At 50.1% G+C, this 21,681-nt stretch overlaps 1 protein-coding gene across 1 annotated transcript in view; it reads right to left on the bottom strand.

Annotated features, from left to right (window-relative positions):
• The window catches only part of LOC144729947 (dystroglycan 1-like), a gene marked incomplete at its 5' end in the record, with an annotated part of 30,618 nt that extends 10,000 nt beyond the window's left edge, over positions 1 to 20,618 (bottom strand). The window contains one exon of the mRNA XM_078610375.1: positions 20,478 to 20,618. Coding sequence (XP_078466501.1) covers positions 20,478 to 20,618 — 141 coding nt within the window. The remainder of the gene's footprint in view (positions 1 to 20,477) is intronic.
• Between the last annotated feature and the right edge of the window lie 1,063 nt (positions 20,619 to 21,681).

Below are 21,681 nucleotides of genomic sequence, written 5' to 3'. Positions count from 1 at the left end.
TCACATAGCTGTCGCTCCACATAATTGTGTAATAAACTACGACGTTTCGATCGTAGGTTTTTGTTTATGTTATTTTTATGAATTTGAACCTATCTACGTGACTTTACCGAAAGACCCAAAAGAATATGAATTCCTGCAGTCACGAAAGCTTTAAGCATAATTGTGCTTTGTTTAACATATTCCATCAGTCACATGGTCTTTTGGGAGTGCGTAACATCAGCAACACTAGTTCAACAATAGCAATGTCTCATTAGCAGAGTCGGGCTGTATAAACAGGCATGACGTGTGTATTACTACCAATATTGTTATTGTGCCCGTTACCCAGGAAAGTATCACCGAGTCTCAAGACTCTTTATGGAGGATCCTGCCAGGTTTTCACAGTGGGGGTGACATCGCTATGTATGTGTAATCCAAATGAGTAATTCTCAGGTAATTTTGCAGCATCGAGTGGGGAAACTGGAGGACACCCATGCTGAACAGAGGGGGAGAACATACAAACTCCACACAAAAAATGTCCGAGCTGGAATCGAACCCGGACGCTTCTTGCTGCGAGTGTTACCACCGCGTGACCGCCGCACCGCCCTGCCACCCTCCGCGCTCGAGACAAACTGTTGCGCAACAGCATGCTACCTGCACGGGGCAATACAGGGAGGACTTTAATCATTCCGCTCACTTATACGCGGAACTTAAGTTCTACTCGTACAAGAGGAGGACAATCGGAAGTGGCAATGTGGGCGGGACGCTCGTGACGACACCTCGACGGCTCGGCGCGCGAGGAAGCACCAGGGAGAGGCCTCGTGCTCACGTTGACGTGCGGGGAGGGCGACCCAGTCGCGGTCGTCAGCCACGGAGAAGCCTTGGGCCCAGTCCCCTCCCTCCCTCCCATGACCCTCCCGTGATGCACGAGACTTTCCCAATGCCGAACCTGCACCGAGCAGGGCCAAACTCGTTCTCCGCACAGCAAGGAGGCCCGGGTTTGCAATCAGCCCCCCCCCCGGCTCCAGGCCGGCGTTGCTGTAAAATTCGCGGAAATCCCCGAGGCATTCTGCACTAGCGCGTTGGTCCCCGCCGCACACCACGGACAAACGAGGGAGCCGTACCGAGCAACGAGGAATGATTTCCTTCACATTCAGTCAACTTGAATATGTAATCAATGCTGGGGCAAATCCATGCAGGTTTATCCCAAAGACCCGATGTTACTTACGGCAGTGAATTCCATCAAAGAAGCACTAAAAATTCCTAAACTGTTAACATCGTTGTTCGTAATGAACGCATCTCATAGTGGTTGAATACCTTGATTTACCCGATGAGGCTGCAAGACTCATGATAAACGATTGACAATGGAATAAACTTTTCACCTAAACTGAGGCCAGCCGAACACTGCACATAAAAGAGAGGGGAGGGACGAGGACATGGTGGAGGAGACCCAGCAACTGCACCGACCTCACCGACAAAGACAAAGTGGCAGCCCCCCACACACCGCAGTGCGACCACCGACCGTCCCAACAACGCCAACCGCTCCCGCGCAGCACCAACGTCCCCGCTGTCCAGGAGCGGTGGATTCTAGGACAGCGCTCGCATCACCGGGGCCGGACACCGCAACGAGGTCACGGCGTCAAATTCCCACGATCCCTGCCCCAAGCCCCCAGCGGGAGAGACGGTCTCAGCTCCCAGAGAGAGAGAGAGAGAGACAGTCTGCCGGGCCCAGTCAACCGCGCTGCTTCCTAAGCTCAGGAGGTCGGGTCGGTGCTGCCAGGTTCGTCGTTGCGCGTCCCCCTTCGTGCCGCTGGCCCCGGCGTGACCTCGGGGGCAGTGGGCCCCACGCTAATACGCTCCACGCTGCGAGCCACACAACGTGGCTCCCGCCCGCTCCCCCGAGAGAGATGATGAGTTTTCGTGGGAGGGCATCACTCCTTGTTTGCTCTGTCGATGCGCTGCAACTCGTGAAGTGAGCGGAGCTACCAACGCTTGGGAGGGCCAGGGACGGTTTTGCCCGAGCTGGGCGAGTCGTGCCGAGCAGCCACCGTGCAGCAGGGAGGCCCATCCTGTCCAGGCCACCATCCGTGACCAACTGAGCAACATTTAATACAGAACAATAAAGTAATTGATAATGCGTAGCGCTCTTGAATGGCATCATTGTAATGCCAGTGGCAATTCCTCAGGTAACACAAGGTTTCACAATTTATCGCTTGACTTTTGCCACCAACTCTATTTGCTGTAGGAATGCCGCACGTGCTATAAATCTGACTTTTTATTGTCATCATCTCCTTTGATTTTTTACTCAGTGCTGTTCCGAGTAACTGGCGTTGAGCCAGGTCTCCCTTCTTTACCCACAATCACTGCCATCTCATCTCAGTGGAAAATACCTGGGGAGAATTGCAGGAATGACGTTTTTTCAATGCCTGTAGCATGGGGAATTTTTTTAAAATCTAAAATGAACTGAAGCAGAGAAATGATTGTGAAGCGGGTCACCAAGCGTGTGTGTCTATTGCTGCATACAAAGCTTCAGTGCAGAGAGACCTTCACAGTCCAACAAAATGAATGACCCTGATGATTTCCAACCCACCCATTAACTTATAACATAACAACATATCATCGACTAACCATTCTATGTAATGGAACGTCAATGCATACAAAACGCTTACTTGACTTTATATATATTGACTACACAGAGCCCATTATTTGGGGGTTTTAATGTGAAAAAACAAAAACCCTTCACCACAGTTTCAATCACACACCAGATTTGGCCGAAATTATTTTACTCACTACTCCCTTCACACACGGACCTCAAGTTTACTGCAGCGAACCCTCGAGACCTGTGGCCTATTGCGAACAACACTTGAAACAAAACTGTGTTCCTTCACGAAGAGGACACTCAGGGTCGCCCGGCGTGTTCTGTAGAAGCCAGCCACTTGGCTTCTGCCACAGGACGCTGTCGAGCACCGCACACCTATCACCCCGAGACAACATCTGACTCAAAGAAAGCCGCCTTTTTTCAGAGTAAACTGAAATGTGAACCCGGTCCGACTCTCTTCGCACACGGTTACGGACAGAAGGAGAGAGGCGTGAAGAGCCTTTGCTCACCCTACCCCCCTCTCTCGTTGGTGCTCACGTCCCGGCATGGCCGAATTGCAGCGGTGAAAATTCCCACTGTGATGGCGGACCTCGGTCTCTCCATGGGCATGAGTGCCGTTGGCTTCGCACAAAGGGGTACTACTCATTATATTCACCCTGCAATTAGGATGGACTCCTGTTGATCTATAACTGGAGTTTTGAATTTACAACATTCCAACTGTGATTAGGCCACCGTTCTATCACGGTGCCACCCAGCAGGGCACAATGTGTTTAATTAGCTCTCGAGGCACCGTGTCGTCTCATCCACACCGTGCTTAGCCACCACGCGACAAGTCACAACACTTCTCTTTCTGCTTCTTCCCTCGTAATAATCCAGTTTGGATTTCCTCCACCCATCGTCGTCTCTTTCCCCAAGCTCGCACAATAATAACCTTGCTCAATGCAAGAGACGCTTTGACTCCGTCACGACTCTTTGTTGCTGGCCGTTCGATGCTGTGGGCCTTGGCCCTGCGCTCAGCAACTGTAAAAAACAGTGGGGTCGCGATCCCCGGGGTCCCAACGGCAGTCAGGGGCCACGCGACGTCGCTGCCTCATCTCTATCCCCATCTCGTCTCACGACATGGGGATACCGTCGATGATTCGGAGGCTGTCCGAACATCCCCTTTAAAATCACAGGCAATTCCTGCATCTACAACTAAGTGAATGGGATCCTTTGACAGCTTAAAGAATGGGATTCTCTAACAGCCTAAGGATCGTCCAATAGAATCCCTTCCATTGGAATGGAGACGCAAGAGTCATCAGTCGGATTACTGGGGAATATTTGACAGGGATCATCCCCATTGACTTCAATGTTGAATTCTTAATCTCAATTATTACACAAGCATTAGACTTTAATGGCAATCCCAAGGATCCCCACCAGATGGCGAGCTAACCATGTGAGGATGCCATTCAAGTTAGCAGAGGAATTGCCCGAAAACAATCATCCCCACAGGTTTCTTCCACGGTGGAATCGTGGGATTCCTGTCCTGTTCCTGCACCGGCACCGCGCTATGAGCAGGCACAATGCCGCCTTAATCGCGAGTTGGTTGGTTCGTAATTACACGTCACGTGTACAATGCAACAGCAGACGTGGGGTTGCTTGCGTCCGGCAAGGCACGGCAACTTGGGTTTTCTATCTACTCAGAAAAGCCATCAAGACACTCTTGATAGAGGTTTTGTTTATTATACTTAAAAAAACTTCAACTCTAAGCAAATACACCTCATAAAAGCCACTGACAAAGCCGAGAAGCTCACAACCGCCGCCCACCCAATAGGGATCGAATTACTTAATTTTGCACCACAGATTCAACGTGAACACTCACGTTGCTACCTTTTCTACCGTTGACCAATCCCAGAAACGATTCTCAGTCAGCACGAGGTCTATTAAAACCTTGCTGCATACTGCTATTGAGTTCAACACAACACCGGTACCAGATCTCGCTACAAATCAATTCCTATCACCCGGACACAGACACCAACTCCCAGACAGTCTGGTCCAACCCAGCCAGGCGGCCACCCTAGTGTAAGCCCATCGTACTGTGACACGGAGGTGCGTACTACTCGCGAGCGCATGCTTTCGTGAAGCTCCTTAAATGCGGAACAAGTTCCGTTACCATCGAGCGGACCGTTGCAGTGTCTGTGAGCAATGGCCGGTGAGCAATGCATAAAGCCGCATAGCGACAGACACCCCCAGTGGGGCCGGCGCCGCGGGACCAGCGTGGGCCCCATCGGCCATCTCCTTCTTAGCAGAGGCGACAATGAAAACCCAACGGGGTTTGAGCCACGTCCCCTTCTCCAAGAAGCCACGGCCGTTCGCCGCACGAGTGGCATCGGTGCAGATACGGAACAGGTACAAACAGCAACTCGAATAGAAAGACAAAGGGCTGCTGCCTGGCAACCACATCACACTGAACATAACAAGCATTTGGGAGGCCCGGCTGCCAAATAGAGAATTGCCATTTTGGAAATATTCTCAGACGGACGTCAATTAAGTCAAAAGACAATTAACAAGAAATACTTCCATGTAGAGAAGGCCGCTGGCCAAGTGCCGCGTGGAGCGTCACCGCGTTCGCCGCCGGCACCGGCGGGGACAGTGCAGCAGCGGCGGCAGCGCCAGGCTGCTCGCAACGGTGGCTCTCACCGGACGTTCGGACCCACGGCCGCGTGGACAGCGACCTCCATGGTTCCATCCACCTCACTCTACTACTTCACTCGAACCTCCTCACGCACGCTCGGATTATCAAGGCGGCCCTGACTTAATTAGATTTCCAACAGTGCTGTAACCCCCTCTCGCCTGCCCTTTTCACAAAAACTCCTACAGCAGTCTGCTGCTGCTGTGTTTTCCAGTTGAACCCCCTTCACCGTACAGCTTCAATGATAATGAAAAAGCAACATTCCAATCTACTTAGAGAAGGACGTTTTTAATCAGTACATTTTACCTGCCCCTACAAATATGGATCATTTGTAGTGTTTATTTATCACCTCTATGGCATCATTAACCAAAGTATGAATATACAAATTGGCATACATTGAAATTAATCTCTCTGTACATGCACAAATCAATGTGCGTATTGTGAACATCAGAATCAATGTGAAATATTGAAGTAATTAATGCTTACAGGGCCAGCAGCCATTATGAAATCATTTTACTGCAATTTACTTGTTTGTGTGAATGAGCTGAAGTCAATGGCTTTGTTTACTCGCTGCACTTAGCCAGCATTTCGTTAAAGCGAGCTCACCTCTGCTGATGACACACCGAGTATCAAAACCAGTTCAGAGTTTGCTCTTTGTTGAAGCAACACTGCCAAAATGGTGCACTGCTGGACGGATGTGCGGCTGACGAGATGTGCACAGAATACTTGTGTAGTTTACGTGCAGGGACAGCTATGGGACAGGAGGCGGATTGTCCTGCTAGTTTTGTGTAGACGAGACTGGGATAGGGTCACCGACGCTGGCACCAGAAGGTGGTGGTGCGGATGGCTCGTTCTGCTCACTCAGAGCCATCCACGGCAGCGGTGCAATTGGCTGTGGCAAGCGAGCACATACCTGGCTGTTGGACTCATTGTGAGAGGCTGCTCAGATTGCTGATTAAAATCATTGAGCAACCTATTGGTGTGGGCTAAAGCCTCAGTGGTTAAATAAGAAAATAATAGCTTTAAGAAACACGAGTCTCCACATTTCCGCAGCGTGGGCACCTTTGGGTGCTGGCACACGTGTGTGCATCACAAGCACACTTCGTTCCTTGGGAAAATCTGTAAAATGAGTGGCACCTTCTGAATGTTAAAGGGAATTGACAGTTGGGTACAATTGGTATACTCGTCATTCTTATAGCGTAAGGCTATCATGAAGGAAGGCGCTATCGTGCACATAGTCTGCAGTATTTCCGCGGTAGGGGACGATGCTGCTATGTGTGATCCCCATTGAGATTTGCGGTGTAACTTTTAGAATTTGCCAAACTTGGACCGTGACGCTGCCACACGACTGGCTACTCTATTCAAATGACGTCACTGGATCTTTAACATCCACCGTAGATTAAACGGCGCACACTTTATGGTCAATACACCCCACAGAAATAACCAGGGCAGCCTGCCGGATTCAAACTCCAAACCTCTGCAACGGACGGCGAATGCGCTACCGAATAAGACTGGCATCATCATGGAAATAGAGTTACCACCACCGCCTTGCAAAAGACGAGCAACAACCACCGTGGGTTTGAGCGTGGAGGCTCTGGGCCTTTGTCGTGGTCACGCGTCAGGAGGGACAAGAGGAGGTTACTGCGAACATAAGGAGTGCACGCGGGGGGGGGGGGTTCCAGAACTGAGAACCTTGAGCAGAGAAAGGGAGTCCGTAGCTGGGGATAATGCCTCGATTATGATGGTGAGAGAACAAATAGTGAAGGCTAAGCCTTGGTAAAGGACAGTTTCCTGCGAGGAAGAACTGTTCAGGCACTCTGCACTGAAGACAAAGTTTTGAGTTAATAAATACAAAGAGCAAACAGCGAGAGAATGCGAGCAGGAGGGCGAAATAGCAGCCATACATCTGAGTTGAGCAAAGGCGCAGCAGCTCGAAGCTGTAGGCACATGCGGGGGGAGATGAGAGGTTTGCTGCAAGGGCGCAGGCCGAGAGCCCAACCTCAAGAGATTGCGCCTTGGTGTTGGAGGGACGCCACACATTGCAAATAACGATAAAACTTAATCATCATGCATTCCACTTTGCACGCTGTGTAACAGGAATGACGATCTAAATCCGTCAGTTTTTATTCCCTCAATATAACTGCGACACAAGTATTATCTCTGTACAGATTGACTGCGGTGTAGAAATTGTCCAGGATTTCTAAAATAAATTTGAACATTCATATTCCTTGGGTCTTTCGGTAAAGTCACGTAGATAGATTCAAAGAAAATAACAAAAAACGACATTTCGATCTCAACACAAGCGGTCGTTATCAGGAAAAGGGGGTTAGCTTCTAAAAGCAAACTGTTTATAAAGGTTTGAAATGGGCGTAGCCCAAATGTCAGCAGCTAATGTTCATGTAAGTGGTGGGCAGCGACCCCGACGTGTGATGAGTCGCTGCCCATTTCAAACCTTTATAAACAGTTTGCCTTTAGAAGCTAACCCCCTTTTCCTGGTGACGACTGCTTGTGTTGAGATCGAAACGTCATAGTTTTTTGTTATTTTCTTTTAACCTATCTACATGACTTACCGAAAGACCTAAAGAATATGAATTCCTGCAGTCACGACAGCTTTAAGTGAAGATTTAAATTTCAACAAATAATGAGAGAAGGGCTCTAAACACAGCACAGTAAATGTTACACACCCAAAGTCTATTTTGCTGCCGTAAAAAAAATACTAAGTTGTCGTGTGTTTAATTATTGTCATCACACAGAGCAGTGGCTTTATATAAGCTCAATATGGGTGCCTCAGTCATATCAGTATGGCCACGTGTGTTGGCATTTGTATCCGATGGGTGCTTGAAGCGTCAAGTGCCACAGCGAGAGCCACGCCGTGTCACAGGGAGAGCCACGTGGTGTGACAGGGAGAGCCACGCCGTGTCACAGGGAGAGCCACGTGGTGTCACAGGGAGAGTCACGTGGTGTCACAGGGAGAGCCACGTGGTGTCACAGGGAGAGCCACGTGGTGTCACAGGGAGAGCCACGCCGTGTCACAGGGAGAGCCACGTGGTGTGACAGGGAGAGCCACGCCGTGTCACAGCCACGGCAGCTGTGGGACCAGTGAGAATGGTGCGAGTCTCAGTGAGAAGCCACGCAGACCCCTTGCTTCTCTGCCCAGGAAGCACGGCTTCTGTCAGCTGTTGTTATTATCACCACCACGCTTGTTCACCCAGGAAAGCCTAAACGAATCTCCAGACTCATCTCCAGAATAATTTTCAGGAGGGTGCTGCCAAGTTTTCAGTTGAGGAGGGATCTTGTGGTGTCATCTCAATTTAAGAATTTGCATGTAATTTTCTACATTTTTGGTAAATTTTGAGCATGCTCTGAATACATAAATAAACAATACTTAACCCGAATCAACTCACAAACTGGGCGTCATCTTTCCCCCTTACTCCCAAACAGGCCCCTTAATTACGTCTCTCAAGAAGCGTTTTATCACTGCCTACCTCTAACCACGGCTGCTGCTGTCGTGGCCGCCGCTGCCGCCACTAAGTGCCGTCACCTTGCAGGAGAAGCAAGCATCGCTTATCGATTGAGAGGTCACGTGACTTCCACTTTGCCCCTCCAAGCAGCTCAAGTATTAAGTCCTGGAGACTATAAACCTGCAAATTCCTTTATAATTACAGTGCATGGCTGTGTTTAGTTCCACCGTGATTACATGGCAATGCAACCTCATCCCAGTGTTTTGAACAAATGCTACTTAAGCCTTGGGGAAGATGAGGCTCCTTTTCTAGATCAGTGGCTTCATAGCTGGTTTCAAAAATTGTGAAGCTTGGGTTCCAGGCCACTGCCGCAGAAGAAAACAAATGTGATTTTCAGTGACATCTTTGGGCAAGCCAATGACATCACCGGATTTAATCACGTGTCCCCGGAGAGATGGTGACTGCAGTGCAATGCGAACAAAGCAGCCTCCCACAGAATCCTCTTTTTCACAAAAGAAATCGAGTCAACAAAATTACATCGGGGAAAGGCAAAATCATAAAGCTGCAGCGGAATAGTGATGAAGGCACACACAATGAATGGCAAAACATTCCACCGAGCACAAAGAAGCACAGCAAATTGACTGTAGCCATTAAGAAGCTTTGCAGTGAAGTGCTAGACGTGCCACAGAAGCAAGAGTCAAAGATATGCAATTCCACTCAGCTCTACAGAGTTTTAGACTTGCCTAGCAGTGACACGGGACAAGTGGAGCACAGCAAAGAGAGACGCCTATGGTTGTGGGGTAAATTAAACTCGGCGTAGACACAACGATATTCTTCTTGATAGATATGAATGGCACGGCAGAGATAAAGCAGCGTGCTTCCGTAGGGGTAGGACAGCCTTCTCATTTCACTGCCTGTGTCCTGGGGTTGCATTGAACAAGCAATCTGTGTGTGATCTGTCAAGAGTTGCACTGACGAATCTCAGCAGAATCCTCATCTCAACACTCAAATGAAGTGTGAACGATAATTATCAAAAGCAAGAGCACTCAAACTTTCCAAGCAAAAGTTCGGTTTAAATGGGATGGCTTTAATTGAGGACGTTAACACCAGGTTATTCTAGGTTTGTAGAGCAGTGTGGATGAATGCGATTTCCCTGAATCTGGAATCACATCTCAGAACCTTATGGGGAGGGCAGCAAGGGTTTGCATCTGGTGTAACCAAAGCAGATAAACTTAATGGCAGATTTACAATCATGTAACCGTCATGATGGGTGTGACGTTGCATGCGTCAAGCTGTGGATAGTGAGGAACACGATATTCGTGTCTGGAAACAAAACTTTGTTTAGCTTTAAGAGCAGCAGGATAACGCAGTGGTGACACTCACGCCTCAACACAAGCTGCTCCTGGGTTCGATCCTGACTCCGGCACGTGACTGCATGGAGTTCGTATATTATCTCCCTCTGTTCTGCATGGGTTTCCTCCAGGATCCTAGTTTCTTCTTATAGCTAAGTAAATCATGCAATGCAACTGGTAATTGCTGAAAATGTACCTGCAAATTAATCATTTGGGATCACACACAGCAGCAGCAGCATCATCATCATCCCTGACTGAAAACTTGGCAGGCCCGTCCTGAAAAAAAGTCTTGAGACTCAGCAAGGGTTTCCTGGCTGAACGAGTATACATTTTATAAAACACTTCTCAGTGATCTTTTGTATACGTGTACCGAGTTTCAAGCGAGAACTGAGCCACATGCCCGGATATTTGCAGAATGTATAACCGTTGATGGTAGATACGCAGAACGTGCGAAGAGACACTGCGCCAGGGTGGAGGCTGGAGGAGGATTTGTGACTCAGCAGGGACACGCGTACGGGTTTTACGTCTATTTATCAGGAGTTTGAAATAAAGTGCTGTAGCACTTTAATAAAATGTAGTCGCAAACTTATTTGGACTTTAATTATTGTCGGAACAGGCTGGAATATAATCGCCAGCGCAGTAGCCGCTTAGAACAAGCATAGTGCACGCAGCTCGCTTTGCGATTTAATGCCGCACTGTATTTAAACCATGCGCAGCGACACAACTTCACTACGCCACACACACGGCAAAGGGCATTGCTCGCCCGCCCGAGCCCGAGAGGCAGGGTTGGTGGATTGCGCAGAGATCAGAGCCGTGCCGCGTTGCGAGACCTCGTGATGAGCAACATAAGGCAGAGTAGCAAGTAGGTTTGTGACCGACCTGTGCAGATTGCGCGTGGTCACGTGGGAACTTCATCGTGCAGAGTGTGCAAAACCTGCTGCCCTGTTACTGGAAGATGGCAATACTGTACACACAGGAAATGCACTTCTTTACTGGCACTACCTTTTGTTAATTATGTAAAGAATGGGGTCTCTCCGCGCTCCCACACGGGACAATGCTCATCTGTACTGGGGGCCCTGAGCACATTTCTGTAGTGGAAACCATAGCAACCAGTCTCTCCATAGGACAACCACTGCTGACTCGCAACAAAGTGGTACTTATTTCATCAACCCAAAGGGATTTCGAAATAAGTTGATACCTGACTGGGATTAGAAATAGAAAATCTTCTGTCCGTTGAGAGAGAAGACGCAGTCTTGGGCAGAGAAGGGGAAGGTCTCTAGCCAGGACTGGCAAGGGGGCATGGAGTCACAAGTTTGGTTGGCTGGGGGAAGGGAGTTCCAGACTAGAGGGCAGCAGAGGGGAAAGAGTGACCTCCCACTGAGCAAATGTTGACTGGGGACTTCAACAGAAAGCCTTGGTTGCTGGAGTGGAGAGTGCGTGGAGGGGAGTAGAGTGAGATGAGAGGGGAGAGGTCGCCAGGGTAGAGTCCGTGGAGAATCTCTGATAAAAGTTTTCAGGACTGCGGGAGACCTGTCTGTTAAACATACCACATCGTTGATTGCTATAACCATAAACCTAAAATGGGTGAGCCCTTGCGATGGAACTTTGCTAGAGTTTTGTTGCGAATGAGGCATACAGAATCAGAATCACATGCAAGCCGGCATCCTCATGCTCACGCACGCTCGTTGGATCTGTAGATGCCACAGCGGTGTTGTCACGAGTGACGTACCTTCTGCATGTTTACTGCAACTTGGTGACCTGGTTGCACAAAACAGCACACACAACTGTTGGGGGCAGTTGCTAGTCAGGGTGCTTCACAAGTAGCCATGTGTGTAGAGGATGCATTTCTGTTAAAAAAAAAATCAATGGGACACTTTTTTGGAGTAAACGGCACATTCCAACTAGTGCTCGACAAACACCAGCAATGGAAGCGACATTATTCCTCAGCGATGCGAATGTTTACCATCGCTTGTTGTTTATCAGGACACGCAGAAGCCTCAGCAGCAGCCGGTTTATAGCAGTGAGCCGTGTGAAAATGCCTTTGAGTGGTGCGGTGCCTGGCGCAGGATGCAATGACAGATGCAGCGCACGCAAAGACACTCGCGACCGACACCCTCGGAGAGCCGAATCGCCTGTTTACAAATTCCATCATCATATACAATTGCCTGGGGTTAAATAAATACTGTATCCCACTCTCCACCGAAATTGTGGTTTCGTATCTCATATCCTCTGCGAGAAAACTCGTATTCTTTACCACCTAAAATTCGTGTTAATTGTGTACGATTGTATGACGCATGTTGATCGGCTAACCAAGCTTATATTAGTCATGACTGCGAGTAGCTTTTATGTAACACCCCACGAACAATGGTTTTGCATCTTCTTGGTTCTTTCGGTAAAGTCACATAGAAGGGAAATAATAAAATAAAATTTACATAATAAAATACAACTCTCACTTAGTGAAAATTGTATTTTATTATGTTTTATTCTCACTTAGTGAGAATTGTATTTTATTATGTTTTATTTTTATTATTTTATTATTTCCCTTCTACGTGACTTTACCGAAAGAACCAAGAAGATGAATCCCTGCAGTCACGAAAGCTTTAAATCGAACAATGGTTTTGCACTTTGCTTGGCATGCTATCATTTAGACTGTGGCCTGGGCGAGGCTGCTTGGCTTGTGGGTGATAATAATGTGTGATCAAGAATGGCACAATGCCAGCAACAAGATATGAAACTCGTCATCGAAGCCTATATTTATACCGCATGTGATGATTAATACAATATAATGATTTGTATCCAATCGCAGCAAAGCAATAATGCAGATGGTTGTGGGAGTTTATGTGCAGGAAGCCAGGGCATTGGTAGTGGATCATTTAAAAATGAATTGTGGTCTGGTGGTGGCAGGGTGGTGACAGCAGTGTTAATGCTTGTGCCCAACAGCAAGAAGCGTCCGGGTTTGATTTCAGACTCGGGCAGCTTTCTGTGTGGAGTTTGTATGCGCTTCCCCTGTTGTTTACTCCAAGTTCTCCGGTTTCTTCCCGTAGCTAACAAAAACACAATGTAATTGGTGTTGACCAAACATCCCAATATAGCAGGATTGGCCTGAAAAGAGCATTGGCTTCAGTGCGGCTTTCCTGGATAAATGAGCAATTATTATTTATAGTATTGCATTGGAAAATGCACTTACACTAGGTTTTTAGTTTTAATTAATCTTTAAACAGGAGTTGTCTTCACGTTATGCATTTATGTTCAAATGTAAAGAAACTCGTTTTAGGTGTTTCCTCCAGGCACTCCAGTTTGCTCTAATCTACCCAAAAATAGCAAAACAAGAAGTGGCCGCACACCCGAGGCAGGATCCTCCTGGCGGCGAGGCTCTTTGCTGAAGCGGCGACGCTCAAGAGGAAAAGAAGCGTTCAGACGGCAGGGCTAGAAGACTGCTGTGATGGAGCAGTGCTGCCACCCACCCCCCGGCACCGACCAGCGGGGCGCCATCCCAACACCATCGCTGCTGCGAGGTCCACCGACCGCATCAGCGCAGGATAACGCACGCGGCTGGGCCATGCCGGGTTACTACAGCCAGAGGACACAGCGACCGGCTGGCTCGTGGGGTTCATGGCCGTGCCGACGCGTTGAGCTGGCACTGCTGAGATCATTGATGTGAATCCAGGCAGCCAGCCATGGGTAAACCACGTTTAGCGATTGTGGTCTTGTCTCAGTCACCAATTACCCTATTAAACCTAGTTTATTCACTTTATTTTAAAAAATTGTGTTCAAGGGACTTAACGTTTGACTCTGTAATACGGCAAACAAACCCTGCAGGGGATGTAAATGTGCGCTGCCAAGTGTGAACAAGAGACCAAGTAAAGCGACTTCAGATGTTGTGTGAAATCTGCTGGGGGTGCTCTCCGACTCCGAATACGCGGTGACGCACCATCCACTGTCGCGACACCAATGTTAGGATACAATTGGGGGATAAAAACATTTAAAACCTTCATGTGCAGCTGTCCCATTACGAGCAGCTGCACACAGCCAAAGAAACGATCGGATTTCTCTAGACGTGCTTGTGTTTTTACAAAAAAAAATTCAACAACTTGCAGTGAGCCAAGGAGTAACCAGACACCTATCTCATTCATAGCCGCTGCTGCAAAGCAAATAACATTCCTACACCGTGCACAATAAAGATAAACTCAGGCCTCTTGCTTAGACATGGTGGTGACATGGCCCAGCAGCAGCACGTTCACCGCCTGTTGCAACGGCTCAGGTTCTGGCAGGCCACCCTGGACAATACTCCGTGGGGGCATCAACTGTAAATCTGAGAAGGCCGTCTGCTTCACAGCGGACATCAAAGTTTCCAAACGAGCAGGCCGTCGTGTGCCAGCATCACGATCCAAATATGCCAATTTGAAAATTATCCGCAAATTACTCAACTGGATATTGCTGTGTGCAATAAAAAGCGCATTCGTGATTGCCTTGCACTATAGGTATGGTGCCAATCCCAAATATACAAAATGATTATGACAATACGTCTTTAACATTACGAGGTTACATTCACGCTGAAATCAGTTCATTTATTTAGAACAATACAGCTGCCTGTGGTATTCTTTACTGTTTTGAGTTTGCAGTGGCATGTGTGCCGCTGGACGGGAGGTGATGAGCAGGACTTGGTGACATCATTAGCGCCATCAACCGCATCACTTAAGGGCCCCGGCTAATAACCCAACAGGAGATTTGTCCATTATAAAACTTCGTCCATTTATCAATTCAATAAACCAATCATCCCAGCACTAGTGTAGCCTATTTGTCAACTGATGGGATTCAATGCTGACAGACACCGACTGTACTGCACTGTGGTAGAACGGCAGCTCATAACTGCAACTTCAAATCCGATGACTTCCAGTCCCGTGTCAACTGGGACCATCGCCCATCAGAAGTGAGTATAATGGATTTCATTCTGTGGGAAGGCCATCGTGGTTGACTGTCGATGGACTAATCACTTCCGCAGAAATGTGCCATTTCAATCACTGGTTTAGGACCCCCAGTGGAGATGACCACTGTCCAAAGATTGCTTGCGTATGGACACGTACTGATTGCTGGGTGTATAACCACAGGGCAACGTGTAAAGCAATGGCATATTTTCCCAGTAGACGACAATGTTGCTGTGTGTGATCCCAAACGAGTAATTTGCAGATCGTGTTTGAGCATTGGGATGTTTGGCCAATACCAGTGACAATGTGTGGTGTTTTTTTGGCTCAGGGAGGAAACCAGAGAATCCGAAGGAAACCCATTGCAGAACAGGTGGAGAACATACAAACGCCACAGAATGGTGCCCAAATGAGGAATCAAACGCAGGCCCTTCTTGCTCTGAGGCACAAGTGTTTCCACTGTGCCACCCTGCTGCCATATTAGCTCTGGACTAATGTAAATATTGGTAAGAACAGCATAATCTATGTTAATAATACACTCTGTATAAATGTAAGCACATCAGACCGTATTGATCCACTGATGGATTAACGTTTCACCTTCTTTCACTAATGTGTGTACACTTTTCTCCAATACTGGATCCATAGCACGCTTGCATATTGGAATAATGTCCTTCTGATCGATAGGAATAGCCATCAACTGGAAAAATAGTGCAGATTGAGACGAAATATCAAACACACTTAACGTGAAATACGAGCTGCGTTTACACCACAGGACTATGTGGGGAAATCACCACCATAATACCGAGTGCGTCTTTTGTAGGAGTGTATGTGCATGTCAGTACAATCTTAGCCACCGGTGGTGCCACCAGTGGCAATCCTACAGACTGGTCCTTGCCTTTGGCATGTGGAATTACCACCACTGGCTCAGGGCCACCGACAAGAGTGGAGTGATGCCCTCTTGCTCATTTGACAGGGAGGCATTTGACTCGACACTTTAACATTATGTAAAATGGTTGTGAAGTGCGGTGGAAATAAAACAAAATCGTCACAATGGTACAACCATATATAATAAACGAGTTTCAATGCGGACTGGTTACATCTTTAGTGCGAATCATCAGAGTGGTACAGCCCTGCTATGCTACTGGAACTGTGTGTACCCCACAGCTGTTTTCAGGAACTGCCCTTGGCACACACTGTGAGACCTTCGTAAAGAAAGGAATTAGCACAACCTAAAGGCCTGTAAAACAAGACTACATCCTCTCCCATCACTACAGCCCACGCCTAAACACCAGCCTTGAAAAGGCTTTTATTGAGGCTGTTAAGGAGGATGCCTGGCAGTGTGTGGGCCGGTTGCTTTCTGTGGCAGCCATAAAACACAATCTGTACATGTCGCGGACAGTGCAGTGATGATGGCTAATAAGGACAAAACGAGTAAAGAATGCTAGTGTTGGTTTACTACCAACACGAACAGGCTACATACACTACACACAAACACCAGACACCACACAGGGTAATCTACATTTTACCATGATGCCCTGTGACCCAGCTATGTACTTTTGGTGCCTACTTTTTACTTGCATAGTTCTCTGCATTCATGAGAGGCTTTGTCGTCGCTTTAGTATATTTTGATTGGACGTGTTTGTGAAACACCTTGTCCACACGCTGGCTGGCTGTATACATTTGGTTGAGACCAAACACACAATCGCTTCAGAATATAGGTCAGTTAATTGTTGCTGCAAATCAATATTTTTATCATGATCTCTCTCCAGTTATTACATCACAATTGTATATGCTCTGAAAATCAAATCCTACATAGTCTTTAAAGAGTATGCATACAACCCAAAGAATTGCCTATGCAAAATAGTGTGTGTGCTCAGATGTATACATAAAATCTCTTAACATTACATGAATCGTGGTCACCAGAAAAAAAAGCATGGAGTAAAACCCAACTAATCTCCTGAGCCAACGGGAGAAACTCCACATTCCTGAGTGTGTGACAGGATAAACACTGCGATGTCTCCCCACAAAGTAGTATGCCTCTCTATCAGCTTCATAAAGATGATGGGCCCAGTCGACCCCCCACCAGGATTTGAACTCTTGCGAAGCGTGAGCTCCAACTACTGTGCCACCTGGCTGGTTTTGTACAGGGCTAGAGGGCCACTGCCCCAGCAGGGACAGAGGGATCGGCCCCAGCAGCGACCGCACACCACAAGAGGCCTGCATTGTATCAAGAGGTGTAAGGGCAGATCGTGACAGAGCTAAGGCAGTGGCGCCTTCTCACAACGTTAAATTTAAACAAGGCTCTATGAACTGCAAAACTGCGTTCAATTCAAGAGATGAGTGTCTAAACGCAAAAACCCCCATATCAGTCCATCTGCCTTCTGTACCATTGGCTTGCAGGAGCATTGTTTAAGCAGGGCACCTTGGACTCGTTTCAACGTAGCCCCTCTAATCCCTACGTTTGTTACCCAAAGTCCTCCACGACGGCACAATCAGCTGGGTACAATTTTTTTCGTGCTGTGCTTAACAGGCCCAATGGTGGCCATTCACGACTCCTGCTGATAAGACTCGGAGTTGAAATCGCAAGAGTTGTGTGTAAAAGTTGTCCATTAAATTTATAATTTGACAATGACTACGTCATCCTGTGCTGTAAGTGTATCAAGCACTGGAAATGCTGAACATGACCACGGTGAGTTGATGCCTTCATGTGACCGGCTCTACCCGTGGCTTGAGGACAATGACCTCGGTAACTTCAGACTCTGCATGAGACAGCACTGGCAGAAGCTAAGGCTGAGAATTTAAGATCGTGAAGCTGATTAAGCAGCTGCTGCCGCTGCGTCCCACTGCATGTGTGCTTGCGCGCGTACAAATGAGCGGGGTCGCGCGTGTAGTCGCCGAGTGACGGGAGCGGGTCGCCATGCAAGTGTCTTGCAGACGAAACGGTGCGGACTGCTTCGCCTTAAGTGTCGGACTAAAGTGGCCAATCCCTCGTCACCTCAAATGGAACGTCACTTGCCGAGCGAGCACAGACGCGGGCAAGAGTTCACCGCCGGAGTCGCTCCGAGCTTGGGGCCTGCGGGAAGCCGCTGTCGCTCGTGGCGATTGCGTGACAGCAGCAGCAGCAGCGCGACTGGGCACGGGTCGCGCAAGAGCCATAAACCAGACACCAGGCAGCAGCAGGAGCAGCGCGACTGGGCACGGGTCGCACAAGAGCCAGAAACCAGACACCAGGCAGCGGCAGTAGCAGCAGCGCGACTGGGCACGGGTCGCACAAGAGCCAGAAACCAGGCACCAGGCAGCGGCAGCAGCAGCGCGACTGGGCACGGGTCGCACAAGAGCCAGAAACCAGGCAGCGGCAGCAGCAGAGGCCCACAACGGTGGCGACGGGCAGATGATGGCCGAAACGCAACAAGCTCACAGCCGCCCCCTCATTCACAGCGTGCTTGAGCCGAGCCACCACCCTAATCCTCAGTGAAGTCGCCCATTGTCTAGAACTGGCGAAACCAAATCCTAGTCCCGGAACTATACTCTCGTCCTAACTCAGAACCAAAAGTAGTCCACAACCATTCACGAGCCAAACACGAAGCCGAACACTTAATGACATGACCATTTCAGTGTTCGGCTGAACCCAGCACGAACCACAACAGACTAAACATTAGTCTCAGATCCTACATCACTCAAAGAGATTCAAGCACCCATTCATCTCGACGAAGCGCTACTGACGGATTCGTCTCAAAAGGCGGTAAAGTTTGGAGATAAAAACTCATCGCCGTTGGCCACGGCCGGGTGAACGTCTCCAATGGTGAACGTCTCCAATGAGGTACATCTAAAATGGGGGTACATCTCCAATGAGGTACATCTCCAATGAGGTACATCTCCAATGAGGTACATCTCCAATGGTGAACGTCTGCAATGGTGAACGTCTGCAATGGGGCACATCTCCAATGAGGTACATCTCCAATGGGGGTACATCTCCAATGGGGGTACATCTCCAATGAGGTACGTCTCCAATGAGGTACATCTACAATGCGGTACATCTCCAATGGGGGTACATCTCCAATGAGGTACATCTCCAATGCGGTACATCTCCAATGGGGGTACATCTCCAATGGGGTACATCTCCAATAAGATACATCTCCAATGGTGAACGTCTCCAATGAGGTACATCTCCAATGGGGTACATCTCCAATGAGGTACATCTCCAATGGTGAACGTCTCCAATGGGGTACATCTCCAATGGTGAACGTCTGCAATGAGGTAAATCTCCCAATGGTGAACGTCTCCAGTGAGGTACATCTCCAATGGTGAACGTCTGCAATGAGGTACATCTCCCAATGGTGAACGTCTCCAATGAGGTACAACTCCAATGGGGTACATCTCGAACGCTGATCGCGTGTCCCACACGTTGAGCAGAGGCTGCACCTGCGAGCCCGACTCGCCCGGCTCGCCTGGGGGGACACGGCGCGAGTGAGGCAGCAGCAGCAGCAGGACGACGACAGACGCGACATTAATGGAGCGGGGATGGCGAGCAGGTACACGGGGCAGTGGGGCAGCAATGACACGCGGGCTGGCAGGCGGCTCGGAGCAGACAGGCCAGGCAGGTGAGGGTATGGCAGGTGAGGTGAGGTGAGGCAGGGTGAGGGTAGGGCAGGTGAGGTGAGGCAGGTGAGGGTAGGGCAGGTGAGGGTAGGGCAGGTGATGGTAGGGCAGGTGAGGTGAGGCAGGGTGAGGGTAGGGAGGGTGAGGTGAGGCAGGGTGAGGGTAGGGAAGGTGAGGGTAGGGCAGGTGATGTGAGGCAGGGTGAGGGTAGGGAAGGTGAGGGTAGGGCAGGTGAGGGTAGGGCAGGTGAGGGTAGAGCAGGTGAGGGTAGGGCAGGTGAGGTGAGGCAGGGTGAGGGTAGGGAAGGTGAGGGTAGGGCAGGTGAGGTGAGGCAGGGTGAGGGTAGGGCAGGTGAGGGTGAGGCAGGGTGAGGGTAGGGCAGGTGAGGGTGAGGCGAGCCAGGCTGGGTGAGGTGGCGTCAAAGCGCCCCAGGCGAGGCCGGGCAGCGGCACTCGGCCTGCGGGGTGAGGAGGCAGCGCGACGCCACGAGACCGGGAACCACCGCAGCTCACACGGGGACCCCGTTCAGCTCACACGGGGACCCCGTTCAGCTCACACGGGACCCCGCTCAGCTCACACGGGGACCCCGCTCAGCTCACACGGGGACCCCGCTCAGCTCACACGGGGACCCCGTTCAGCTCACACGGGACCCCGTTCAGCTCACACGGGACCCCGTTCAGCTCACACGGGGACCTCGCTCAGCTCACACGGGGACCTCGCTCAGCTCACACGGGGACCTCGCTCAGCTCACACGGGGACCCCGTTCAGCTCACACGGGGACCTCGCTCAGGGTCGCTCGGGCCGGTTGCTCCCCCCGCGTCCCCGCTCAGAGTGACGGCTGCTGCTGCTGGCTCACGAGGCTCACGAGGCTCGGCTCTGTCCGCTCGTCTCGGTCACCTGGGGTCGCTGGGGTCGCTGGGGTCGCGCAGCGAGGAGCCGCGTCCGAGCGGCGCGACTGCGGCGGCTGCGGCGAGAGTCGCGGCGTGCAGGGGGCGAGCCGCGTCTGCCGCCACCACCGCCGCCGCTCTCCTCCTGCTGCTACTCCTCCTCCTGCTGCTGCTGCCCCTCCTCCTGCTGCTGCTGCTGCTCGACGGCGCTGCTGCTGCTGCTGCCGCTGGGGACGCGAGAGCCGAGTCCCGGCTCCTCTCTCCCCGAGGCCTCCACTGCGGGTGACGTCACCGCGCTACGGCGAGCCGAGCGCGTTTGTAAAACGCGGCGGCGATTGCGTGAGGGGGGAGGGGCGCTGGTGAGCGGGGGGGGGGGTCCTGACCCGAACCCCTCCCCCCAATCCTAATCCTATTAACCCGATTTAAAAAACCATCATTAAATAATTAATCAGACATTCCGCCTCCTACCTATATCTGTCCCGCCGCATAATGAACGGAAGTATTGTTTCACGTCCCATGAAGGCACAGCAGGCCCTTGTGCGAGTGCATCATGACACCAGCATTGCTTCAGTTCGTGCAAACCCTGCAGCGGATTCGACACGCGGCGTCTCATCAGCAGTAGCAGCAGCAGAGCCGGGCTCGCTTGAACCAATCACGTCGACCACTGTCCCACCGAACCCTCGTCTACCAACCCCCAACAGGGGATTGGTGGGACAATGGTCGACCTGATTGGAGACTGGGGGTTGGTCCGCGCAGGAGGAATGTGCCCTGAGCCCTTTGTGGCATTGGGCTCACAGGGAGCGCAGTGGCGATTTAATTTGAAACGAAAACACAAAGCGCAGCGGTGGGAAAAGATGTACTTCAGACTAAACTTGTGGTGCACTTGTGGCTGTGTAGGGAGTGACTCATCTCCGTTTTATCTTGTTCCTATTATAACTTGTTATTGCTTGACATCATGCTGCATTGTGTTGTTATCCAATGTCCATTCACTCGCAAGGGGGTGCAGGACGAGTTGACTCGCTATCGACATCGTTATCGTGGCCAATGACGTCACCCACATCCCAAGTGGCCTCGAGTGGACACGAGGCTCTGGCTCCCAGCGGTGCCCCCCCCCCCCATCACAGCGTGCCCCCCCCATCACCCACTCTCTCTCTCCCAGCGGTGCCACTCTGCTACCATCAGAGCGTGCCCCCCCCCCCATCACCCACTCTCTC

The sequence above is a fragment of the Lampetra planeri genome, chromosome 34 (genome assembly GCF_965212315.1).
Source record: "Lampetra planeri chromosome 34, kcLamPlan1.2.h2, whole genome shotgun sequence".
NCBI lineage: Eukaryota > Metazoa > Chordata > Hyperoartia > Petromyzontiformes > Petromyzontidae > Lampetra > Lampetra planeri.
Note: the sequence above shows the minus strand (reverse complement) of the source record. Positions and strands in the feature narration are given on the sequence as shown.